The 27,702-nt window shown below is 37.7% G+C and overlaps 1 protein-coding gene across 1 annotated transcript in view; it reads left to right on the top strand.

Annotated features, from left to right (window-relative positions):
* LOC121331248 (protein shisa-9-like) overlaps nt 1-15,369 on the top strand; it is a 62,301-nt gene extending 46,932 nt beyond the window's left edge. The window contains exons 3-4 of the mRNA XM_041278516.1: nt 4,830-4,967; nt 14,941-15,369. Coding sequence (XP_041134450.1) covers nt 4,830-4,967; nt 14,941-15,314 — 512 coding nt within the window. The 3' untranslated portion in view covers nt 15,315-15,369. The remainder of the gene's footprint in view (nt 1-4,829; nt 4,968-14,940) is intronic.
* The last annotated feature ends 12,333 nt before the right edge of the window (nt 15,370-27,702 follow it).

The raw sequence follows: 27,702 nt of genomic DNA, 5'->3' as shown, positions 1-27,702 counted from the left end.
TGTCTTAAGGTTAAACCAGTGGTGTATCCCTGTAGCCAGGACCCTGTTCTCTTGAAGTTTATTCTAAAATGAACAGACAGTGTTACTTGTTTCTTCATATCCATGTTTCGAAACACAGACCACTGAATCTGACGCTCGTGAAAGTTGACATCTCTTTCCCGCAACATTTTGCTTATGATTGTCTGAACAAATTGGGTTCAATTATATCCCTTCCTGTCATTCTGTCATTCCTCCTCGTTGTCTCAGGCTTCAGTTTCTCTCATTTCATTTTTTTTTTGCCTCTCGTGTCCATCCACATTGCTCACAGATAGATGCAGAGACAGGAACCTGACAAGGCAAACGGCAGTGACAATAGGTGTTTTGACAAAGGGGGGTGAGCTAGCACAAACCTTTGACATCCTGAGGCCTGTGTTCAAATCCAGCTTATACCACAAGTGAAATTAGTCTGGTCATCTCAATGCAGCCCTCCATGGACAGTAGCTAATTTGCGGAACTTCATCACTGAACTGCTCCCTCATCCCTAGGCGGGTAGTCAGAGGACTGGAGTGAGTATTGCTGGGAAGCTCAAATTGACTTAGAAAGTCTGACCTTTCATTTGTACAAAAAGGAAAATGTCAGCCATATGAGGATGTGTTATATTCAGAAATTGGCAAATTAAAAAAACAAACAAAAAAAAAAAATGGGTAGATTGGACAGTGAAGAAATATAAATATGCCAAAATTACACAGGTCACAATTAGGTTCCCACCATTAAATACCTAACTTTAATATAAGGTACAGCTTTGTTTTTTGTTTGTCCAATTATATTGTACAATAAGCTTTGAAGCCAGAATAAACAGAACTGAACACAGGAACAGCTGTTGCATGGCAACCCACAGCCTATGAAAAATAGCACTGAAGTTAACTGTCGCCAAAGTGCAGTAAATTAGAACAAATAAAGTAGAGGTGCACTTTAATAAATATACTGGAAACACAATTGGAGCCTGAGATAATAACATAACAACTGTATTTTGGAGATGTTCAGTTAAACTCTATTTGAACTTTATTGTGTTGTTGTTTGTCCCACGCCATAGAAAGTTCACTGTAGTTTAGCTCCAGTAATATGTCTTTTAAAAATGGAAGTCAACTAGCTGAATGTGTTAGCTATCATGACTGTCTACCTGGATTAGATTAATTTGTTTTTTTATAAATTATGGGTGAACTATGGCATTGCAGGATCCACACACCACAAGATGAACCAGATCCTTAGAAAATCACAAACAGCTTTCATAGTCAAATAACAGAACACTGTTCCAAATTAAGAGAAAACCATTATACTAAGAAGGAAATTAGCCAGACATGTTAGTTTTTTGAAAAAAAAAATTTTTAGTTATAATTAACTGGGCCAAAACCAAAATTTAATAGAATAAGCAGTAATATATTAAATGTCCAGCAGGTGGCATTGGTGTATATACTCATTAGTGTCCATTTGGTGACAAATATATTCTTGGTTATAGTAAGTAAGTAGTAGTTAAAGAAAGGAATGTTTTTGAGTCTATGTACTGTTTTTGTAGAAAGCTGAAATCCAGAAAGGAAGCTAAAGGCGGAAAAACAGTACAGTATTCTATGTGCAACTAATCCATCACAAATCATAATCCAAAAGTGACCTATTTCAGACCCAATGAAAGTGCAATGCTTCATTTTAAACAACAGTGATTGTCCTCTATGCTTAGATCATTCACATTCCATATTACACGGCTCTGCTGTAATGTGAATGCTACCATAGTACAGACTGATGTGAATAAGTGGTCTTCCATTTTCAAATGAAATCCTGTTTCTTTCCGTGGACTTAAATAAGTATCTCTGAGAGCTGCCCTCACTGTGGATGTGTGGAAAGCAGATGTTACTGCTAATTTTATCATTAGTAGATGTTGTTATAGTGCATTTGATTCTTCATCTCATTTTCAAACTAATTATCATTGTTTTGAAATTAGTCCCATGCAGAAAGGGTCATTACGCCCAATAGCCTTTTGTGAGCAGAGCATTAATGGTGATTAAAGGCATCTTGTATTGTGTCAATCATCCTGGTGTGGGGTCAATAACTATCTGGAGAACGACTACCAGACTAGTGGCATTTTAAATTTGAGATGAGCAAACTTCGTGTCTGGGTGTATGCAGATGCGTACTTGTTGATATTTCCTAAAGCAACCTCACATCTTTATTTGGTTTGATTATTCAAAAAAGCAAATCCTATCCGCTCTATAGCTTGCCTTTATGAGAGTTACACAAAGCACAAAACAAATGTTCCTTTATTAAATAGTATTCTTAAAATACTACTTTAGAAGCACAGTCTATTCACACAAATTAGGTTCCCCAGTGATTTACACAGTACAATCTCTGACTTTTGGAGTGCAGGGTGAGCCATGAAAGTCTGGTTCCAATCCCACTCACACAAAGTTGCCAATATTGGCTGAGGACCCACATGGAGCTCTGCATTGGCCTTGCACTGCCATGGGGTTTGGGCGGAAAGAGGATTGGCCTGACAGTGGACGTCTCTCTTTATCTCTCTCTCTCTCCTCGTCAGTAAGAGGGTTGTAGAAGTCAGACGACATTCGAAAAAAATCTGAGATAAAATTGATAAGTCATTTAGATAATAAAAAAGTCAACCATACTTTGTAGGTAGATTTCAACTGGAAACAGTGTAGAAATGCAGTTTATAAGGTCATTTGAAGAATGGTAATTCCTTCTGGAAAACAACATTAGCACCACACTGCAGGATCTCTGGGAGAGAGTACAGTAGGTTTCCCCTGGCAATCAATATAAACTGTGCCATGCAATTTTTGTGGCACACAGAATCAAATTGGGAGCTAACCATGAGGAAAAAGTATCCTTTCTTTATCTGAACCCAACACACTGGAAAAGCTTACCACATGATCCTGGACAAATCAATAACATCCCTCTACATCCCGCAGGCAAAGGAAGTCTTCTAAATGTAAAAAAACAAGCGCACACAAGAGTGATTAATACTACACACAGTTTGCTATTTGTATCCTTATTGGTATTCTGAATAATCTCTACTTATTCATGCATTTTTTGTCCTCTTTCCTGTAATTGTTATATTATTTTATGATAATTTATGCTGGGGCACATTTGCTGATAAGAAGTTGCATCTTCATGTTCAATTCTGTAACTTTTTAAAATGTATTATTTCAACTTGTTTCTTTTTAGTCTCAATTTCTAAAAGATGCACTCTGAAAACAAAGGGACCAAGCATCTATTAAAGACAGTAAACTGAAACATTTGATCCCAATCATAGGTCCTGGATGAACTTTTATCAGCATCAAAGGGAGCACCCTGTATCACTGTCTGAACCACGTGACGAAGTGATACCCGCTCTGTAGAAACGACTTTAAATCAAATGGAAAACATTTTTAATGAGTGCCGATTCCAGCAGGCCTCGTATATAGAAATCTGTATATGGTGGTTTAGGGTTGCCTGTCAATAAATAGACCTTGCCTGACGCCTGTCACAGCCTCCCTTTGAAGATGTGACATTAAAGATTGATGCCTGACAGGCATATTTTTCTTTGTAATCTGTGTGCTGAGCGTTCCGCCCCCTATATTCAGCAGACCTCTGTAGTAGACCTCAGATTTTTAACTTTCCATTAAATTGTCATGCAAGTGTCACCTTGGTAAAATGAACCCTGCATCTTATTGTATCTATGTGCCAGATCTTTGAGTTGTCAATCAGACATGTTTTTTCCTACAATAATGTAAGAGGGTCCCCAGAAAGGACAGAAGGAAATGTCTCTTAGTACTCTAATAAGCAGCTTCATTGTTCATGTATTGTATACACAAAACATGTTCATCCCTTGTCACGGAAAATATGTCCTTATTTTTTTTTTTTTTTTGTAGTGCCCCACAGCGATTTAAAAATAGTTGTTACGTATTTCACGTCAGTCTTCTTATATTTCTGGATGATCCTCAACAATACTATGCTCTGGCTGGCATAACCTCTCCTGGCGATGTGACAACTGCTACAATCTTCCTTACGAGTTACAATGATGGCTGAGCATGTTTTTGAGAACGTGTGGCTCTTCCCCAAAAATCAATACTAACCACTTCTAATTGCCACCTTTTGATTACTTCTAATTGAGAAACACCTGTCAAGATATGTTTTTGGAAATAGTGTGTTTATATGTTAGATTTCGAAATGTCAAATTTTTTTAAATTTGTATCCATTTTTCGTTAAGTATGTGGACGCTATGAAGCAAAATTAGATAATTCTAGGGTGATGCAAAACTTTGGCCATAGCTGTAAGTACAGTATAAAATAAGAAGTTATATTACTCTGGGATACACTAGCTTCAGGTTGAAACACCGTCTCATCTAATTATTAAGTTTCTTTTAATCACTACTGTGCATCTAATTGAGCATTTCAAGTAAGGATGGTTCCTTAAGAATGCTGCTGGCTCATGAAATGTGCAAACAGAATTTGTATTAGGTGCTGCTTCAGCTGGTAAATAGCTGCTGTCAGGAGAGAGCCACATTCTGAAACCCCACTGTGACCCTGACACTCCCTGTGGGGGTCTGGAAAACTCTGGGGTCAATTAAAGCAAGTTAACCACTCAGCTCTCGTTAGTGCTTGGTTTTCCCTTGTGTTTCCACACTGCTAATGTGTAAGATCCAAGCTGCATTAACTGAAATAGTTTTGTGATATCCCTACTTTGTAACTGCAAATTTGAGATGTGCTGTAAGTAGTAATAATTTTAAATCCAATGTGGGGATTCCTGTACAGCTTGTGTTAATACATTAGGATAAAGCTGCTTCCCTGCTCCTTGTCTCCTCTGCAGACGCCTCCCAGATGAACAACGTGGGCCACACCATGTCCCACCCACACTCCTACCCGGCCCTGAGCCAGCTGACCAACCCCTACGAGCAGCAGCCACCCGGCAAGGAGCTCAACAAGTACACCTCGCTCAAGGCAGTTGGTAAGAAACCCTGCTGCTGCTTCTTTATTAAAGACCAGTGTGCATTAGTGCCTCCAGCTACATGTGGTGGTGTAAGTTACAATGCAACGACATGATCAGTTACAAAAGGAAAATGTTGCCTGTTGCTAGCCCTTATGTAAATTGTATTTACATGAGTGGTTCAGGGGGGTGAATCATTTTGAAAATTGGTGCTAAATTGTTTTTTAAAGTTTAGCACCAGACAACCCCTCACAACTTCCCACACGACACAAGCCTTCTCTCCTGTGTATGTGGATGAGTGTGGGTGGCTCATGTGAGTGTCCTATGGTTGCTAAGGAATAAAAAAATAAATAATAATTATAATAATTAAACATGTCTACTGGCAACAGCATTTTATGTTGCTGGTGGTACCCTGGTGCTAGAATCTATCACATTTGCACCCCTGCAATTGTATTTATAATATAATATCTAACCACACATACTATACAGTGCAGTTAGAGACTCTTGGTGTATCCTAGAGACCAGGGAAATATGCAGGGGCTGGTTGCAATAAGCATTTAGACCTCATTAAAGACCAAGGCTGATCTTGCTGGTATTATGAGACCAGTCTCAAAATAAAAGCCTGTCTTAAAATTAGATTGGTCTTAAAAATGGAAGAGATGTATGGAAGAGACTTAACCTTATCTAATCAAGAATGACATTGGTCTGAGTCAAGCCTAAGTCACTTTTTTTATAAAAACTATAACAACAAGCTGGAGGCTGTGCTGTTACTGAAGGTGCTGATGGTGAGAGGGTTAGTAAAGAGAGAGTTTTTAGAGAGGCAATATCTTCTTGGTATTTCTAATGACAATGAGATAAATGAGATGCTCCGTTTTAGAAAGAAAGACATCCTAGAACGTGTAGATTTGTTAGAATTTGATCTCCAACTGCTAGCAGACAGAGGCAAAGCTGCTCCACCAGGAATTCAAGTTTGTATGGTATTATGGATTTACATGGAGTACATACTGTACATCTGCTGCCTCTAGGATTCTCCATCATTTATCAAAAGCTCTTGTAAAGTTAATGCCAAATTGTCTTCCCAACATCACTGTCTGCTATGAGAAAAAGCAAAATGAGATGCCATACTTTGGCTGACTTTCCAGATGTGGCTGGTGCTGTGGATGGAACCCATGTGAGTGCACAAGCTCTACAAGAACATGAACCATTGTTTGTGGAAAGCAAAGGCTATCATTATATTAATGTTCAGGTAGCATGGGATCTCACTTAGTGTTGCTGTGTGGTCAGAAAGCAACCATGATTTGAGAATTGTATAAAACTCCAGCATTTGAAGCGAGTGAAGTAAAGGGTGTTTTGCTTGGGGATGGTGGCTATCCCTATTTTTTTGGCCATTGCTTCTTACACCATGCATCTACCCGAAAAACAGAGCAGAACAGAAGTATAACGATGCCCAAGCCAAAACAAGGGATGTTGTGGAGAGCTGTATTGGTTTATGGAAAAGGTTCCACTGCCTGCATGGTTTGTACCCTGTTACAATGTGTTTGTGCCATAGCTACATTGCATAACATGGCAAGGAAGCTGAATTTGGCAGATTTCCCTAAAAAGGAATAGCAGAAGGAGGCTGAAGGGGATGATCATGTTCTATAAAAATTGGCAGAATAATAATGAGTGCTTAAAAACATGCATGGTCACTGACACATTTTTTAAATAAAACAGGTAAGCGATATATACAGTAAGCTTGCATTTCAGTAGCACCTTATTGCAGCCAGTTAAAAGAACTGCAGCTGATTTAGGCAAAACAAAGCTTTACTTATCAGTTACCAATAAGGTTATCAGTCATGGTCACGTTTTACTACTAATAAAAATGAAAATAATGACAATAATATGAACTTACGCTGGTCAAGTGACTCAGGAGGTTGTGCCACAATGATATAGTTGCTTGCACAGTTTGCATTCAACTTATTTTTTTTTTTCCTTGTCTGTGCATTTAACAAAAAAATGTTCAAGATATTTCTTTCAATACAGCTTAATCTATACAATGCTTTGCTGTCGGGGTGGCGAATGGAGAAATTGAAGGTTTGTCTCTGAATAACCCAAGCTGGAGGGGGGAGGAGCATATGTTGATCAGGTTTCTTATTTATTAGTTTCTTAATTATTAGTGTAAGAGTATATTTTGTAATTTTTAAATATATTATACCATAGCACTTCTCTTACACTGTCTTTTACTCTAGGTATTCAGTACATGTTTTACCGACGCTCTACAACCGCTGTAGGTACCGCCCCAGTGCTTTGGCATACTATACCCTGCTCCATACACGGCAGCAGTGCAATATAGAGTGGCTACGTATAACGATTTGATAGTGGATTTTAATACAACTTTTGTTTAAGTAGTATGCGTTATACGAATCAAAAGATTGAGTTTTGCATACGAGTGACATTTAATGTGTGATTTATAGTGTTCACACATTGTCAAACAGTTTCTGTTAACAGAGAAAAAAAAAACAGAGTGCGTGAATTCCGCCTGACGAACCTTCGAAGCTTTAGAACTAATTTCGAATTCCTGGCTAGAGAACGAACCTTCGAACCTTTGAACACAGCCTTGGTATTAAGCATGATGATTGATTACACAGAGTGTTCATTAAGACGACTAAGGTGAACAAAATAGTGTTAAAAATGAGGTAGAGGTGGAGGTAGTAGGGCAGAGGTGTGAGGGGTAGGAGGAGTCAACTGTTTCGGGAGGCAGTAAAGGAACCAGGAATTGGTTGCGTTTAAATGGTGTGTGCCTGAAAGTAACCTGCTTAGTGTTATATATGACCAAAGGATCCTGGAGATTCCACAATAAGCCTGAGTTCTGCTGCAACTTCTGAGCGTCTGTCTGCTTTTTATGGACCTTCACTTCTTACACAACCAAGGGCACAGCATCATTTGGCTACAAGGGACCTCCAGGGTTGTGGGATGAACATGAGCTACTCTTTACTATTTTAAACATTCAGAGACTGGAAAACCGAAACTGCACAGTATAGAAGAGGTGAACACGGCATTGAAGCTAGAAAGGGTAGCTTTTAAAAACACTTAAACGAAAGCAAATTGAATTTGCTACGCATTAACTTTAATTTACTTTGCAAATGAATATTAATATTATTAGTTAATGGTATCATTAAGTTACTAGCTAGATATACAGTGTTGTTTTTTCTCTCTTGCTAGGTGATGCAAGGACGGTGGAAATACATTCATGATAATACCTGCAAAGAACTGGCATTTATAGCACAATAATGTTGTCCTTTTTATTTTTATTTTCACCAAAAATAAAACAAATACAATTTTTTTAGTGTTACTAATGAAGCCCATGTAGTTATCATTATTCTACTGTAATATTTTAATGGAATTAATTAAATAATTAAAAAAATACACAAGTACAGTATAGCATTGGTACGTAACATATTTCTTTAGAAAACAATAACTACCATTTAATAGAAAAATAAGAACTAGCATTTAATAGTTCTTGTCATTAAATGTCTTAAAACACCACCCATTTTTTTTGTTTAAAACAAATATGTGTGCATAATTCCCTGTCATTAATAATAATAATAATAATAATAATAATAATAATAATAATAATAATAATAATAATAATGTACATGTGCAACATTAGATCCTTTTTCTTTTTTCCCTTAGTTTAAATATTTCTCTTTGGAATTAAAAAAATGTAAATTTGAAGCAGGAGATTTTCTTTCAGTAGCTGCAGACATCTGGGATTATAATTAAGGTGACCATATGACTTTGTGTTCAGCAGGACAGTTTGGGACTGCATTCTGGTACGTTTTACCTGTCTCAGGTACCATTCTTCCCTTTAAGAGTAGCAGGACTACCCTTACCAGAATGCATCCCAAACTGCCCACTGAACACGGAGCCATATGGTCATCTTATTTATAATCCCCAAACTGAGTTTCCACATTAAAATATCTTTTCAAATATTGTGCTCGTTAACTGTTGTTAGTTTTACCTCCTTGTAAAAGCTATGTGGATTGATGGTCTACACTGATGTGCAACTGGTTTAAGTCAAGCTTTCATGCATGGAACTGTCTTAAACTACTGATTTACTTTAGCCTGGTTTAAAAAAATGTCTTAAAAGCAGGTTAGTCATAGTTTTTTGCAAACAGGCTCCAGAGTTATAGCTGCTATTGAGCCCCATTGTTGATATATTAACCAATTGCATGACAATATTGTCAAATTCTATAATTACAGCTAGAATCTTAAAGTAAAAAGTGAAATGTGAATCCTCTGCACTACCCCTAGTTGCAGTGCAGTTGTGGTTTTTCACATGGTTTTTAAGCACCTGGATCCCAGATGTGCCTTTTATTAAGCGGCTTCACTGCTCCTTTGGAGATGCACACATCTGCTCAGAGTGGCCTTGTGTGAATATCTTGAAATGATAATAAGTGCAGACTCCTTGACATCTTCCTTCTTGTCCTCTCTCTCAGTCCACAACACAGGGCCCCCTGGGTATTCTCTGCTGGGCCTGAAAGACAGACTTTCAAATGATAATCAAGCCATTCTCATGTTTATTTTCTTTTTATTTTAAAGGAGATCTTGCCAGGCTTTTTATTTTTATTTTTATTTTTTAAGTAGGAACAATATTACCCTCAACGTGTTATTTTTTAAATTGTTTAAATGTATTTATTAGGAGTTTTTATGATTATATTGATTATTAAGATTTGTTTACTTAATAACTCACAGATTCTAGTGAGCATGTATTCATTGCAACAACAGAATCAGTGGTGTAGTCCATGGTGAATGCCACTAAAATATAGTTTTTTCTTGAATAAGAATTATTATAATAATAATTTTGTTTGTATACTGAACTTCTAGTGAAATATATAACAGGTAATGCGAATTATCTTCTTTCTACGCACAGTCGTAGTTGATGCACTGTTGCTGTCGTCTTCGTCAGCATTTTTAGCCTTCTTAAAGAAGCAATTTGTAATAGAAGTTCCTACGGCTCTTTTCATTGCATGAAGAGGACTGAATCAGACAGTTGTGCTGGGAGATGTCAGTCATGTGACTTAGCTTGCCTATTGCCATTGCTGCCTATAGAGAATAGTACTGGAACAGTGTTCTGGAATGTTCCGGCACGTTCCTGCACGTTCCGGCTCAACTACACCAATGAACAGACTTTAACCCCATTGCTTAATACTTCTGTTTAGCTTAACTTAGGACAATTTAATTGCCAGTATTATAAATACATATAAATCAGTAGAACTACTGACTACTGTATCGTTAATTGCATACTTTATTTTAATGGATAGTTACACAATGATGACGGCATACATGTTTGATTACTTGAATTTGTATCTAGTGAATGCCAAGGTTTAAAGTTAGTGATTAACTGTAGTTACGAGATGTGGTTTCAGGTGCGGTATTTGTAATTGAAAAGCATAACCTGCATAACCCAGTTTCTGGATAAGATTGAATAGTGCGTATCAATCAAGTTCATGATGTTTCTCACATCAATCTTTCATTTGTATTGCTTGGCAAATGAAAAACGAAATTAACAGTGGCGTGGAGAAGTGACTGACAGGTTATCACCACAACAAATAACGAAATCACAGAGATAATGTTATTTACTTCTGTTATTTTTTCTGATTGCCTTCTCCCATCAAACCTTTGGGAAGCTGGTATCCAGTAAAAGCAGCCGGATAAGAACACACTCTTGGGTAATCAATACTGTCCCCAAACACTAAGTAAGGTCACAGTATTGGATTTCTGAGAGCCTTAAAAAGCAGATATTGATGAAAAAACGACCTGTATCTGAAATGAGAAAGCTATTCAATTTGCCCAGCATGGGATTTTGGCAAGCATTCTTTTAATGCCAAGTTTACATGAAAACATTAATAAGCTATCTCTCATGACAATAGTGGTTTGATGTTTTTTTTTTATTTTTTAAAATTCGGAGGCTTGGAGACCCAGACTGTATTCAAAGGACCTCACCCTTTCTGTTAGTGTACAACTTTTCTGCATTTTTCGTAGCATGCAGATAAACGACTACTCTTGCTGCCATAATGTCAGCAACACCACTTTTAATGGCTTCTACAGTATTTTAATAGATCTTAATAATGTCTTCCTAAAACTCATGAACTTGCTCCACTGTGGAACTCTCTCTGAAAAAACTGCACTCCTACTAAATTCAAGGGGACTAAAGGCAAATAAATATGTCTCTCTCAGATATTGTAAGGAGACAGGAACCATGCAATCAGGAATTTTAAAGAGCATGCAACAGCAATAAAATAACCCCTATTCAACAGAGACAGTCAGCCTAGTTCTATATTCATGTCACAATAATGAGGAGTATAATTGCAAGCCTATATCAAGCACAATCATTGTTGTTAAGGACTTCTATGAGAAAGAGGCTGGTTTTATTTTCTGCACAGACAGATAATATCTCACGAATCAATCACTGTCGTTAGAAGACGATTCCCTTTGTATTTTCCACAGGTGAGATTAAAGCCACTTCTTATGCTGTGAAATAACTTTCTGCTTTTGGTTTGCCAGTGCAATCGATGTGTTTACACGACTCGCCTTGCACTCTAAGTGTCGGTGCTAAGTTACCTTTTGCTTCTGTTTGTTTCTCTTTTGATCAAGGCTGCCCTTTTTAATTCACTTCAGCCAGCTCAAGCTCTCTGGACTTAATTTCGTTTTTTACTGACTAGACGTTAATCTCTTCTAATACTCTCCATCTCTGTTTTCCTCACTTTTTCTCTTTAATTACCTTTACTTATGTATTGAACAATACTTTGAGTCATCGTTAATTTTCATCTTATTAGCTGTCAATTAATTTATCTCACATACAAATGAGAGGAATTTATGATGGTAACTAAAGAGCAAAATATGACAAACCACGAAATAGGCTGGTACTAAGGACTGACACTTAGGATTGAATTGGCATTGCCCATTTAGAAAGGCTGCTATGTGAACTTCTTTTAATGAAAACCAGATGCCTGAGCACAATGGCACTATAAATAACACAACCTGATGCGTCTGCGGTTCAATGCAGTGACAAGGACCCAGGCAGCTGAAACAGAATCCTCCTTAATTGGACAGGGGGACCTGATATTACAATTATGGCCTAATTAAGACAAGCAGATGGTGAGAGAAAGAAAGACAAGTTCATTCAATCGCCTGTACCCTTACACTCCCCACCTCACTCCCCCTAGGAGACTGACAAATTCAGTTGCTGTGTATTGGGAAAATGCTGACCCACACTGCAGCAAAACTAAGAAATAACCAATTAAATGTTTTTTCATATGGACTGGGTATCTCTCAACGTTTGCTTCGTATTGACTGAAAGAAAACCACACACAAAATTATGTCTGAATCACGTTTTGTCGGGTTTTTATTCCTCTATGAGATCCTCAAACATTCAATGTGAACTGTTTATCATGCACTTTGCAGAGATCAGTCCACATGAGAAAACCTCAAAAGCATTTGACACCACAGGAAGGTGGTGTTTTCCGATCGTCATCATAGATCACTCCCAAAACACTGAATGGAAGCTTTTATTCCCAATACCATTGTCTGTGCATTCTGGTTAGCTGCATTTCACTGCCAGTAATGTATTTGAGATCAAAACAACCAGCCTGGCTGCTCTATCCAGAAACACTCATAAAAAAGTCCTGATTAAAAATGACTGGTCGAGAATTAAAATACAGGGGGAAAATATTCTCTAAATTGATGGTTCAATTAGAGGTAGATTGGATCCTGTTGTCACACCTGGTCATAAATCCCAATCTGTGTCATTTAGCATTACTAACGGAAGCACCAAAAGCCATGCTGACTCTTACAGGCTTGATCTACCACATTAATCCCCCACCCCCAGCCAAAACACTCCTTACTTGCCAGCCAAGACCTCACCATTTTTAACATTCACTATTTACTGTTAAGCTACGCAAACCCTTCAACCTACATACTGCAGCTACAACTTTCTTGGAAGACTCCCATCTAGGTACTGGTCAGTTCCTTAGCTTCTGAGAACTGATGAGATCAGAATCTTGAGTACTTGGATGGGAGACTTCCAGGGAAAACCAGATGCTGAGCGTATGAAGTGGTGTTCATCCCAAGATATCCCACAGTGTAGAGCATTCATTCAGAACAATCCAGCACAGCAGAACATCCTTCCCTGACTGTAATAATAAAATCAATGCAATGTGAAAACATATTGCAAGTATCCTTTCAGACACGACAGGCAGTTTAGCTGGTACCTCCCCTCCCCCTGTCTGATATTGTGGAATGGATTTCCTCGTATTACTTTACCACAAGGCGCTGCATCGGGGAGATAGTGTATTAATTTAGCATCTCTTTGTGTCGTTTACAGGTCTAGAATCAATAAAATATTAATGAAAGGATATCATCTTGCAGATAGCAGGAGAAAGCAAAGAACAATGTCATTTATTAGAGCTATTTCTAGACCTGAGTTACAACAGGAAGAGTCCTGTACTTATAAAGTCCTCGTAAAGAACCTGTGCTGGATTTTCTTTTCGTGTTTTGTTTTGTTTTATCCTGTCAAGGTTAGTCTTTTTTTCCTTCTTCTTTTCAGTCGAATGCTTTTAGAGGTCACTGTTAGAGTATTCTATATAACACAGTAATTTTTCAACCTATTTCAGTGCAGTTAATCAACTAATTTTTCTATACTTTTACACTATATCATTAAGATTTTGAGTTGGCTGTACAGCAAGTGGGTTATCATAATAGTTAACAATTTTTACATTATTCAACACAGCTCGTAAACTAGGTTTTCAAAGACCCCCCTGCAAAAATAGGGCAAGCCTAAAGAAACAGCATTAACCTAATTTACTTTCTTTGAAGTTGTTTTTGATACTGCTGTGTAAAGAAGTGCCTACAAGCCAAGCACATTACTTCCCTCAAGTCAGCTCATTATTATACATTCATAGATTACACATGGTAAATTGGAACTCAAGACCTCCTGAGTCTAAACATTTCACCAGCTGAGTTAAAGGAATTGGCCCCACTAGCTGCTAGTGTTAGTGCTCTTATGCAGCTCTCTACACTCCGTTACAATGAGCTGAAGAGAGAAGAAAATAATGCAGGTGTATTTATAATTCTCTATTTGTGGGGCTGGAATAGGATCTGTGCTCCTGCATTAGCTTTCCCGGAGCTGGCTAATGATTAAATGATAGGGTTTGCCTAATTTACGCATCTGGAGCGTGATCCTGCTATCACTCAGGGGTCAGCACAGAAGAGGCAGCCTTTCCAATAGTGCCAGTAAAGCAGAGGAGCGGGTTGGTGTCAGGTGTGTGACTCAGACAACTCTGGCAACAGCACTGATGCACACACACACACACACACACACACACACACACACACACACACACACACACACACACACACACACACACACACACACACCCGTATTCCCATCATTGCAGTTGAGATGTTGTATTCAGCTGTCTGTTGACTTGCTTTACATGTCATGGTGAGTCATACAGGATTTCTGGAATAGAGCTTCACTGAAGCCTTGCAAGGCACAGTGGTCAAGAGTTCCAAAGGTTGGCACTGACCTGCTTCCTTACAGTGCTGCCAGCTCACCTCCCTATTTTAATTCATCCCAGGTTTAGATAATATGGCTGCATAAGAAAGAAGAATGCATATTGCAGCATGTCTGATTTAAATCATAGCCATTAGCAACCGCATCTAAAATGGGTCAGAAATTGATTTATATTGATATTTGTATGTACATTGCTCTTAGTTTTAATATTGTTTCTTAGTCTAACTTGTTGTCTTTGTTATAAACCTGTTTCCTGCAGTCACAGTCACATGTAGCTGCACAATGACAAGAAATGAAACATTTGTAGCAATTATGGGTTTTTTCGACAAGCATTGGTTCAGCTTTTGAAATCCACGTTCTTACCCTTTATTGGCTTTTTTTCCAGCTAATGTTTCCCATTTATATTTATAATTGTTTTTTTTTTTTTGTATCCATCAGCGGAGAAGGCTAACAATGACTTCTACTCAAAGCGCCGGCACCTGGCAGAGTTGGCAGCTAAGGGCAGCCTACCGCTACACCCAATGCGCATGGAGCACGAGGAGAGCAACCCATACAGCCCTGACCTGACCACTGTCAAACAGAACGGCCACAAGAACAAAATCAGCAAGACGCACACGCACCCGCTGGCCTTCAGCTCCAACACGATGAAGGGCTGGGACCCCAACGACACCTCCAGCCGCCGGCACACCTACAGCAACAAGAAGCACTGCACCGTGGAGCAGGTTAACGAGCTACACAGCAGCCGCACCCAGCATTTTCTGCCTCCACAGCCTTACTTTGTAACCAACAGCAAAACGGAGGTGACTGTGTGAGACCCCCTTAGCAGAGTGAGAGTGAGTGAGAGAGAGAGAGAGAGAGAGAGAGAGAGAGAGAGAGAGAGAGAGGGAGGGGGGGGAGGTGGGACCGAACCTTTGGGGAGGGTATCGGGGGTTAGGGCGTTGGGTTTGTGGCTTGTAGCTCATCGCTAGTGTGCAGTGGCAATGAACAAAAGTAGCCACGGAAAAATCTTTGGACACAGACTCAGAGGCAAGCGAGCATGTGAATCCTATGTATGCGTGCATACTGCAAATTCGTAGAATGTCCACCAAGCACAGATGAACCAAAACAGAGCAATACCTTGGTGCAAAAACTGAACATCATCAAAACAATATGAGAAATGACACACAGAAAACTTGAAAACCTGATAAGTGTTTGTTTCCACTGCAATCACATATATATTGTATACCTATAATATATATATATAATATATATATATATATATATATATAATATATATATTTTATGTACCTGAATTCACAACTGTGATACAACTAGCAGCACACTGAACAATTGTTTGACAATGAAATGTATTCATGGAAGAGGCTGTCTACCACATGTGCAAAAACGCAGTTCAGTGGCGTTGAAGTGGAGCACACTCAGTGTCTGCTGACAATAGGACACTGTTGGAAAGAAAGACATGTCCGTGTGCAGAGTGTACACAGAAGATGTGCCCGTTGGCAGCTTGCTCCTCCTGTGGCTTGTGTTTTCTCTCTTGACTCATTCCAATGATGTGGGGCTGTGCCTTTCTTGTATTTTTCAGAAATGTTTACTGCTACTTACCGTATATGATCTGAACTACGGTGTACGGCTATCTTATTTAAAAAAAAAAAAAAGAAACACTTAATCTAGAGACTAATATTAACAGCTATCTGTGGCAGTCCATGGAATTTCTCATTGTCTTGAGTTGTAAATTTCAAGTTCTCCCTCCTTTATGTTGCTGCTGCTTCTTTCAAGTAACCTAATGTGATAAAAAACTAAATTTTAGATTTCTCATTCCCTGAAGTCTACTTGAAATCCAATGATTACAGCTGAAATTTTGCCCCTTAAATTCCCCCTGTCATTATTTTCATCATCAACTATTTAAATAAAAGGGATCTCAAGAGAAATGTATTCCCTTTGAGAAGACAGGCATGTACTTTCACAGGTATTCTATAACCAGTAGGATTATGACCCAAGAAAATAGGAACCAAAACTGGCCCAATCAGATAGCATAGAACACTGCAGCAATAGTATTGAGGTCAAAAAAGCATCTCTAGATACACTGTATATTTTCACAGCTGATGTATGGTATAGCTTCAAAGTTGCCAATCTGATTTATCAATCCAGTGTTGAGCTCAATGCACTAGAGTACTGTACCTATCAGCACACAGTGCCAACAGTAAGACAAAGTATAGCAGGGACTTAAAGAGAAAGTCAAATCTGAATTTTTCTGCACAGCCCTTACACATTTCTAATGTTTGAAGCCACATGCAGGATAATGCAAATCACATGTAATTTCATATGTTGCTATTTCGATATCTAAATCCATGTGTGAGTGAGTGAGATTTAGGTAAAAGGACGACAGGAAGGGGGCCAGGCATAATGAGATGTGATGTGGCACTGGCAGGAAGTCACTAATATCACTAATACGTAGTTGTGCTAGATGAGATGCTTAGTGTGAAGAATGCAAATGATCTTGATGTGGAGATGGCAATTTCTTTCATTAGTACTGCAGCTAAGGACAACACCAGTGTATTGACCAGTATTGTATTCTCTACTGGGAGCCAGTGCAGGTACTGATGAGCACAGTTAGAGATTGTGAAAAAACAAGGTTCAAGTCAAAAGTTTGTCACACAATAAGAAACATCTTTCCACAAATTTCATAAACACAAGATCAAAATAAAACCGAAGAGCAAGCTTAAGATAACATTTCCTCACAAAAAAAAAAAAAAATGATTGAAAAAAACAACAAATCCACAAGCATAGAAAATAGCTTTGGACCCAAGGTAGTGTTTATTCTCTCAATGTATTTGATTGATATCCTTTATTAGGCTAACAATGGTTTTTCGTCTTGGTGGAATATCCGCTAGAGTGAATTATCAGGCTTGCAAAAACAAACGGCTCTAGCAAGGAGGTCCTTTATGAACACGGTTGTGCACTTTCAGATAAGCAGCAGGCTCTCTGACAATAGAAGTGCTTCACTGGAGTAAAACATTCTGGCGAGGTATTAAAAAAAAGAAAGCCCTCTCACAGTAGCTTTTAATAAAAGCAGGTCTGCAATCTGAGTTCCACGGATATGTAAGTGGAATGAGGGGGAATATAAGATTAAGTGGATTCAAGACAATAGGCACAACAAAAGAAAGTAATAGAGATACAATAAATGTGTTAATGGCAGCTATGCAATTTGCACCATGTGTTTTATGAGCTTGTTCTATTTTCATATTCGTTTGAAAGTGGATATTTAACCCCCATATGAAAACTAACCACATTCAGATTGCATTGATTTTAATTGAAAAGCAATATTTAAAATTATACAGTACTTTTTAAGTTAATACATTTAAACATTCAATCATATGATATAGAGAAATTCCAAAAAACAAACTACAGCACTGTAACAGAAGATAGTTAAACATGCTGGGCTAAATTCTCAAAGCTGTTTTATTTCAAATGGTCATTTGTTCATTTTTATCACAAAGCAGAAACACACCTAGTAAAGTTGCAAAACCAGAATTAAACAACAAAGACTTTTAATGCACGGGGCTTGAATTAAGAATTAAGTTGATTCTTATTCATTTTAGACATTTAATTGGTATTTTTTTCCATTCAGAAAAAAAATGCAGTAATGAGGTTTTGGAGTAAAGAGCTTTGAGAATCGAGCTCTTTGTCAGCGTACACAAATGTGACTTTCTATTGAAAAGTTGGTCTAATTTTATCCTTTTTTACTGTTGTATTTTTCAGTTATAATAGACATATTAATTACTGTTTGGGTCATTACTTTTGCAGTTTTATAATAATAAAGCATTTGGTGCAATATGGAGAACACTCCTTCTAAATTTGAGCATGTTCAGTTTTCCGTTACTGGGACACAGGTTATTATAGGGTCAAAGGTGCTTTCAGAAGGCGTGCTTCTGGTAGACACAGTGCTGGCTTTCTAGAGCTCCAGGTCACATTTTGATACAGAGTAAATTTGAGTTTTACCCAAAGGAAACTCTTCTTAATGGGAGGGAAAAAAAAGTAACTTTCTATCTCAAGCGACCCAGTCAAACCAATGGCCCAGAGCTGAAAGGCTTCATTGGTGATATATTGAGCCATTCATCTCAGCAGAATTCTAAAGTAAAGGTCTTTGAGAACCCCCATAGGAGGAATGTGATAAATAGCATTCTAACTGCTTAGTCATATTTGCACATAATTAAGAGTTTGCAAATTGAACTTTAATGCCTAATTGCCTGTTTTCAATAACAGGTGGCTTGGATGTTGCAACAGATGAGCAGATCCTTTTTAGATGCTGTTGCCAAGATTCAAGTTCTCTGCTAAATAAAGGGATTAAGGGCACATCTGTTTTCTTTTAAAAAGAAAGTGCAACAGCTTCAGGGTATTTGTCATCACATGCTAAACAGAAATAAATGCAGTTTAAAGTGGAGCTCAATCTCTAGGAAAAAGTATGTTAACAAACTGTAGCACAGGGTTCTACTCCCAAAATCAATAATATCATTAAACTTTCTCTAATTCATCATAATCTATTGTTGCAAATAGAGACCATCATTATAAAAATAAAAAATAAAAATATTTAAAGTATGAAAACAATAACTAGCTTTTATCCTTTCCGAAAAGCTTTGGTGAAAATGTGTTGTAATTGACTTCTTTAACATCATTTTCTGATACTTTCTAAAGCTGTATGTCTGTCTCTTTAAAACCATTCTAAATAACATTTTTAAAAATCTATACAGTAAATTTGGACATAATTGGCAAGGCAGATATAATGAGAAGACAAGGCGTTCAATGAAATTCTAAAAATAAAATCGCATATGAGGATGGAAATGCCCACCATATTCTCTAGAGTAGCATTGTATTGAAATGGAAAACACTTCTATAGTCTCAGTCTTGAACTCCTGGAAACTCAATCTTTCTCATGACCTGACCTTGTTGCTGCAGATGATTCTTTTACAAACAAATTTATAAATTAAGTATCAAGCAAAACAATGAGTTCAGAACCAAGAATAACTATCCTGTTGATGCCACCATACACAGTGCCAGAGCATTACAGCACTATGTTACTGTATACTGTGGAAAGTCAAAACCAGAATGAAATGGTATGTTACAATTACAGTATACTGTGCAAGTCCATAGAAAAGTTAAAAAATCAGCAAGTGAATTACCCTGTAGAAAGTTTAGAAGAACCATTAACAGGTCACAGTATTACCAGGGATGTTGCCTCTTGGTACCATTGTAGCTTCCCATGTGTTACCATTACCCCCTCAGTACAGAATCATTGCATTGCCAATGAAGATCATTTGGTAAGGGATGCTAGCAAATTGGCTTTTAAAAGAACAATCTTCTTATTGTAACTTTTTTTTTCTTGTTTCCAATGAACTAGTCGGCCTACAATGGCCTGTGCTTTACTAAAAGTATTGCCTTCCTCATACCAAGATGCTTGATCTTCATTTTAATGAGTGGCCATTGGTTTGTCCAACATGCTGACACAAAAACACTGACAACAGATCCTTAGTATTCTTAGAACATGTGTAAATCAATTGCTAATATGTCCCAAAGGGATTTATAAATAGTGGTCTAAATTGACTTTTCATGTGCCCAGCTGTCATCACAGTGCACTTTTGTCTCTGGGTTCCTAATATGGCTACTCTTTAACTCTATATTAATTCTGCTGCTGTTAATTGTGCTGATCATTACTACATACAAGAAAAATACAGTGGAAAAAGATCTACAATAAACTTTTAAGATGGCAATATCAAGATCTGGAAATGTTTGGGTCATTAACATAGACTCTATCCATGTCATATAAACTAAGACCATGCAAAAGTATACTGTATCTGAATGGGATGTTTTTTTTTAGCAGATTTCATTTGGATTGGGGTGCACACAGGATATCAATATGCTAGAGAACCTCAGCATGTCTCAGCTAAAGAATTGCACTTGGGAAATCTCCAGTTGGTTAATAACAAAAAACTATCCTTTCAAAATACTTTGCAACGGGATGGTCCAACAATGTTTTAATTAATTCATTAACTTATTTATTATTATATTTTCCCACTTTAAAATGAACCAGACGAGAGATACACCCTGGTCTTAGAAATCTTAATGTTCATTCAGGAATACAATGCTTTTTCAACAAATATGCTAAATTCAGTGACTTCAAAATAGGTATGAAGAGCGGTGCTTTTGAACATTTCAGCCACATAGCACAGAATATTATTACTGATAAGTGATGTGGAAAAAAGAAATACAAGATGTGAAACAGTTGTTACAGATTTAATTCCACCTGTTGATTCTCTTCAATTTCCAGTTCAGACACACGGGACTAAGGATGCCAGTTACTGGTTTTATGTGGAGGTTTTGATAACACGATCCAAAAAAAAGAGAAAAATAACAAGTGAATGTTAGGTAAATATTCATATTCTGCACACAAGCAAGGCTTACATCTAATATCTTAGTACAGTTGCTGAGCAGAAAGAACAAAAAATAAAAAAATAAAAAAAACCCTGTCCTTCTGCAGTTTTACTGTCTTGCTCTATTTAAGCTCCTGCATACGTGCTTAGTTTGAGCTGGATTTGAAGGATGGTAACTGAGAAGAGTTTAGGGGTGCGTGGAGAGATGTAATTCAGATTTACTTTACATATAAAGTTCAATTCCAATCCCAGTTCCAAAGGGGTATTAGTTTCATATACTTTTACCTTTTAAAATAACGTACGCCTGTCTTACTAATGATAGGTAATGTTATTTAAAGGTTATTAATAATCTCTTTAAAGGGAAAGTGATTTTAGCCACAATAAAGGTAGCAATGTTCATTTGTTCTGGGAATCCTAAGTAAAGCTTCTTTTTCTTTCTAAATTAAAGAAGCATATAACATTTTAGTTTCACAAACTGTTTAATTAAGAGCATCATACAATATGCGTACCTAAGATTTTCAGTAAGCATTTGAAAAATGAGATCTAAAAGTGCTGTGTGTTTTCAGTTTCAGTGAAGAGGCTTGGCAAATCATTTCCTTCACTGGTGCTTTATATTAGTACACTGCATATCAGAGAGCATAAGAAATTAGGGACCGGGTTAGGTTTGGTACTCATTGATATAATATTTGAATGAACAAACCTGTGAGAAAAGTATGTTTGGTACTTCAGAATGATCGGCAACTATGCACATTTACATTCCGATTTCGAATGCTTGAATGGGCGTTACATATTATAACCATCACTGGAAAAGCTTCCGTTTAAACTGATTCGATGCTGTTTAAACTATAGCATGCTTAAGGAAAATGACATTAAGTGCAATGCCAAGAGAGACTTTATTTCAGCTTTTCAATGCAGTGGTTGTTAGTTCGCTGAGTTACGCCACTCTTTTTATAAGTTGTTTTCTGTGTTAACAAATGCAGAGCGTTTATTTTCTGTCATGCCCTGTGCTGCACAAAGCTAACGTTTAATTTAGTGGTATTAATCCAAACATGTAGTACTTGTATGTTTTGGATAAAAAATAAATTAAAAAAAAAAAAAAAAAAAAAAAAAGTGGACTGGTGTTTGTTAGGCCATATAATTTTGTTTGGTATTGATATAAAAAATAAATAAATAAATAAAAAAAGAAAAGAAAAAAATGTTCTAAGATTTTGTCTAGTTGACTTTCCTTTTTTTTGGCAGAATGTTGATTTGTAAACTATTCATTCACTGTACTATATTTAAATTTCTTACGTGGCAATAAAACTGAATACACACTTTCTTTTAGCAAGTGCATTTCTTTCCCAACCCCACTACCTTGATTTCAACACCGTTTCTCACATTGATAAGTGTCTCATCTATCCTCCATATAGGGAACTTCAAGCACTATCGCCCTTCAAGTTGCTGAGTCATTGCCAACAAGCTGATGTGTCCTTGAATTTTATACTGACAAATCTATCCGTGGGCCTGAAGTTTTCATTGTCTGTGGAATTATATACAGTAAAACTTGTATAAAGAAACTGTGCAGCAGTATAATAATGAATGTACTATCACACTCATCGATCATAAAACACTGTGACAGACAGCCAATGAATCTTAGTCAACAATCTTCCTCCCTACCTGTGAGGGTGCTGTATAACAGGAACAGCGTGCCTCGTACTGGATGGTCTGGCAGTTCATTCCTGGGTCAGTCGGAAGCCAGCCATCCAGGAGTGGGGCGGAGTGACAATGCCTGAAGTCATTGCCCTAATGCAGTGTGTGATGTGTCAGTCAAGGATTGGAGGAGACATGATTGAACTAGCTATCACAGGGGGAAGCGACTAAGGGTATAACAGGGGGTGTGACGATGTAATCTGTTCCTTTGTTATGGTTACTGAAAGGACACTTTAAGGAAACGGAAGTAATTAATTATAGTAAGTATTTCATGTTTTGTTTGTTTGATTGTGCTAACTGTTTGTCTTTTGTCACTGTTAGACAGCTAACACAAACAGGAGACTGAAACCCTTGTATTGCACGGAGCGATACACATGGCTGTATAGAGGCCGTGCTTATTATTTAAGTGTTGTTGACACACAACCCAGCCAAATACAGGAGTATTTTTGATTGAACTTTCACTGTCTTGTGTGTGTTATTCCTGAGCACTGCACCAACCACATCTGTGCAGAGCAAGCCACTTTGCCACAAACGCACACAAAAATTACAAAAACCAATTTTTTTAGCCCGTGGAAACTTCACTGAAGAAATGTGCCTCCTTATTTTCATTTTTATTTTCTTAGATAATGACAGGCTATTCAGCAACAGCAGGCACACTGAGAGTTGGCAATGATTGCTCACCAAACAAAATCTTTCACCCATTAATCTGGAGTGCAATAACAAATAGACAAGATGCCAAGAAAAGAAAAAAAAATTAGAATGTTTGCAATTGTTTATATAAATGCAATGGTCATCCATCAGAGGGCAAACTTTCTGCCTTTTCCTGTAGTTAACTAGAGGTTTACAGAACCTAACAGATCTAGTGGCAAACTTACTTCAAACCTTTTGTAGGTTATTAATTCACAGTTAAAGAGTAAAACAGTGAACATTACCCCTAACTGGGGAAAACAGCGTTGCTTTTTTCCCAGAACCCTGAAGTGTGGGAGGCAAGAAGGAAAAAAAAAAACATTAAAAACTAAAATAATAACAGCAGTCTTTAGCTTTACAAATGTGCTGGAGTGCCACAAGGCTCTTTACAAAGCAAATGAATGATTGATCTAGGTACAGAATTAAACATAGATTTCATTGTCGTGCCAGTTTGAATTTGAGAGCCTGACTAAGATCTCAATTAATGGGTATTGCAGGTAACGAGACAGAGGGTAACCAATCACAAGGTTTTACTTTTATTATCACATTGCCACTCCAGCATGAAGATACTTGGCCACTTTATTGAGTGTGTACTGTCAATGGACAGGAATCAATATTAGCAGCCACAGCACCAAAATAAAAATGATGAGCAAAATGGTGTTCAGTTTTACTATTTAGGAAGATGGAGTTTGGCCCACTTTCCAATCTTTGTACAGTAATAGGGAGGAAACCATTGATTTTATTTCCCCGTGCCTCACAGCATCATTCTATTGACGAGCTGTCTGGCTGCTGAGAGGAAATGGATTTTTGGACAATGTATAGAAGTCCTTTAATGAGGGTCTGTTACTCTGAACAAATTGCCAGTCATGGAAGCTTGTTTGGGCATTGAAGATCAACAGACTGGCAAGCAGGTTACATTCCCTCCTAAATATTATCAAACAGCCCACCCACTCTCTGTTAAAAATAGAAATAAATTTAAAATGACATCATGTTTCCAAAAGTCTAACCCTTTAACGTTGACGTTCATGAATAATACACGTCAAAGCGTATTTACTCAGTATAACTGCAACCTGTGAACTGCAACAATGATTTTTTTTTTCAAATAAGTAAGAATCAGAGATGTATTCAACCACTTTTATTGTTTGTTTTTCTACAGTGGCTGGTGCAATAAAAATACCTTGAAATGCAATTTATTAATACGATTAGACTGCTTGACCTTTTAAAGTTTAGTGTTGTTGTGGTAGGGCAAAGCTCTGCCCTTTTTAAATTGGCAGGGATGGGGTTAATTTCCCCTACCTGCCTGGGTTTATTATGTTCAGGTGGCCGGGGTTGATTTGTTGATTAGGTTAATTAACGATCAATCAGCGCCCAGCCACCTGACATAAAAGGAGGCCTCTGCTTCTCATTTGGGAGGAGGGAGCTGAGGAAGCAGGTTGGTGTTCTGTAGGTTGTGATTTTTCAATTTTCTAAATCCAGTGAAGGCATTGCCCAGCCTGGAAACCTTTATTTTGTACATCTTGCTTTTTGTCTTTTTGTGTTTCAGTCCCTTTGTTTTGGCCCTTGTGCCTTTTTTTTTGTATCTATTTATAATAAAAGTATATTTTTTTGAACTGCAGTCTGTCTCTGGGCCTCTATCCACTCGCCAGCCTGCCACAGTTGCATTTAATGCTTCTGCCAAAGCCTTGCTTGATTAAATTTGAAGCAGATGATGTGGGAGGTCTGAGGGTGTGACAAAGAGCATTTACAGAGTACACAAGTCACACAAGTCCAATAAAGTTCAAGTGATTACACATGGTACAGAGCTGGAACTGAGGCTATCCAACTCGGTATCTCACACGTTCCCCTTCTATACTCCTAACTCCTCCTACTGAATCAATGATACACCTGTTACTAATTAACAGGTGTATCAGATAATGGCTGTAAGAAGAGTACAGAAACACATGTGTAGTTACCTTCACCAAGATGGCCACCACAACCCAACACTAGACTTAAGGTCTGTTCGATCTTGGTGAAGGGTATCAGGAGCTAGTGAGCATAGCGCCACCACCCCTCACGACGCCGAACTTCACCAGTATTATCCTTTACCTGTCAGGCATGCAAAGCAAGGTTAATAAATGCAACAGGTCTTCTCCCTTGCCCTGTAACATGGAGCGCTACCTGCTGCTGTCTTCATGCAGCTCATGAGTGATTATTGAGGGATTGAGGACGGGTCAGGATAGGTCAAACATACAATGTAAAGTGCTGAATAACTGCAGCAATGTCATGCTAAAAAGATTTAAAGTCTGCGTCAGTGCTTAGATGCAAAATGAATACATAAAACACTTGAGCAGGCCTATTAGTATTTAAACATGCAACTACTGTTTATCAACTTAGATGGTAGCTCAGAGCAAAAGCATGACAGCAAGGAAAGGTCCTAAAGTACCTGACTTAATAAGCAAACAGTGCCAGAGTCAAGTGTGTCTTACAATGAATACAGTTTCCTTGCACTTTGTTTGCAATACAAGGCTTCAAACAACCAGGGACATCACTAGGGAATTGTGAAAAATAAGGCATGCAAATCTGTGCAGAAGAACAAATGTTTGGTTGCATGGCAGTCTGCTAAGAAAGTCTGTAGGCCGACCACACTTTATATGCTCTACATTCCATTTTTCTGCTGGCTTTCATTTTTCCACAGACAAAAACATCTTTAAAATGGAAGAGAAGAGAAAACTGTCATGTGAAATTATAGTCATTTAACAATGCACCCCTCTGAACATTTAAAAACAATAATCTTAATATAATTTATTGTGTTTAACAGCTGTGATATTTCCCTGTTGGGTGCAATTCTGCTTTCGCTATTATTGGCATTAATTAAAAATGTAGGTGTATTACAATACCTACGATCTTTCAAGTCCATTGTAGTGTACAGAAAATGTCAAAATAGCACACAAGACTATGATTTGAAATTAACTTCACTAAATGTTAAACACACTACCTGTGATTTTCTTGTTTCTTGTTACACTTTTTTATTTTAATCATCCAAATGTTTTTGGTTTTATGTTTTTTTTTTTTTTACAGATGTATCTGTTTATGATGCTTATCCTAAGCCCATTCCTTTGTGGTCCCTAAACTGAACTCACTTAGAAGCTTCATGTCTGGTATATAATAAAATAGACAGTACTGGTCTGGATGCTCCTTCACTGGTGATATCATCCTTTTCTGCTCCACAGGAAGTACCACTACCTTTCTTCAGTCCTCCCAGTGTACACTGCTCTGGTGGGAGCATATCTTTCTCCTTCTCAGCTGAGGCCTCCTGGAACTCAGCTAATAATATACAATGTGATCTGAGTAGCACATTATGATAGTATATACTATAATGCAATAATGTGCTACTCAATGAGAACTGGAAAAGCGAAATTCCTCCGGTCACCGGGTGAAAAGGAATGTGGATAGGAGCAGGGATTAGCGGGACCTCCTGTATCGAGGAGTAGCGCTCGCTGTCTCGATGTCCTGCCCACACCCCCTGTTCTATTCTGTTACAGTACCACTTTTGTTTTTAGAACAGTTACTTTTATGTCTTGTTTTACATACCAGAGACAAATGAGTTAAAAAAATATATATATATATGCAGAGTTAGCCTTTGCAGGCAGTGATAACGATGACCTCATCCCACAGTGCACGTCCCTGTCAGCTCCTCCACCTTAACTCCATACCTGTGCATACAAATGGGAAAACAATGGACAAAAAACAAAAAGCCAAATGTTACTGCTGTAGCCACTGCTTAGAAACCACCTACTGTGTTGCCATGGAAACAACTCCAGCGGAAGGATTTATATCCTATATATATCTTTAAATACCTCCACTGCTTGTATTTAAACATATGCTCCTTTGTAAGACATGATTTAGGCCAGATATGGTATCAAAACACATGTACAATGAATGAAGTGCATATGCCGACAACAGTAAATACAGAGAAAAGTATTGCAAAAATAGCAAACAGGCCATAGTTTATTCATCTCCATTCTGTGTCATCATTTGTGTTTTTTGGTCTGCTTCTGAATTACAACAATTATGCTGTACAGATTTGCAGATACAATGTCATTATAAGCAGTGCAGCTGGACCACAGTCTAGCCATCCTCTAGATGCGGCACCTTATTATTACACTCTCAAGACACCTCCGCTGGCTGTGTAATGCAATGCACAGAGATAACAAGCTGGACGTGTGTATATTGTGTGTGTCGGATTGTTTAAGCTCTGTGTTTTCACCGCTGTTTGAGATGATGCTGTATATTTTGTGTTCACTTATCAGAATGGCCTGGTTTACCTCTTGGCTTTCAATTTCATTTGCCCTGTGATAATTCCTTAAAGGGTTTTTTCCCCATATCTGTTTGGAATTCAATGTAATTTTAAATACATTATTCA

This window comes from Polyodon spathula, chromosome 18 (genome assembly GCF_017654505.1).
Source record: "Polyodon spathula isolate WHYD16114869_AA chromosome 18, ASM1765450v1, whole genome shotgun sequence".
Classification (NCBI taxonomy): Eukaryota; Metazoa; Chordata; class Actinopteri; order Acipenseriformes; family Polyodontidae; genus Polyodon; species Polyodon spathula.
The sequence above is the reverse complement of the archived record's forward strand: the minus strand, read 5'-3'. Positions and strand labels throughout refer to the sequence as shown.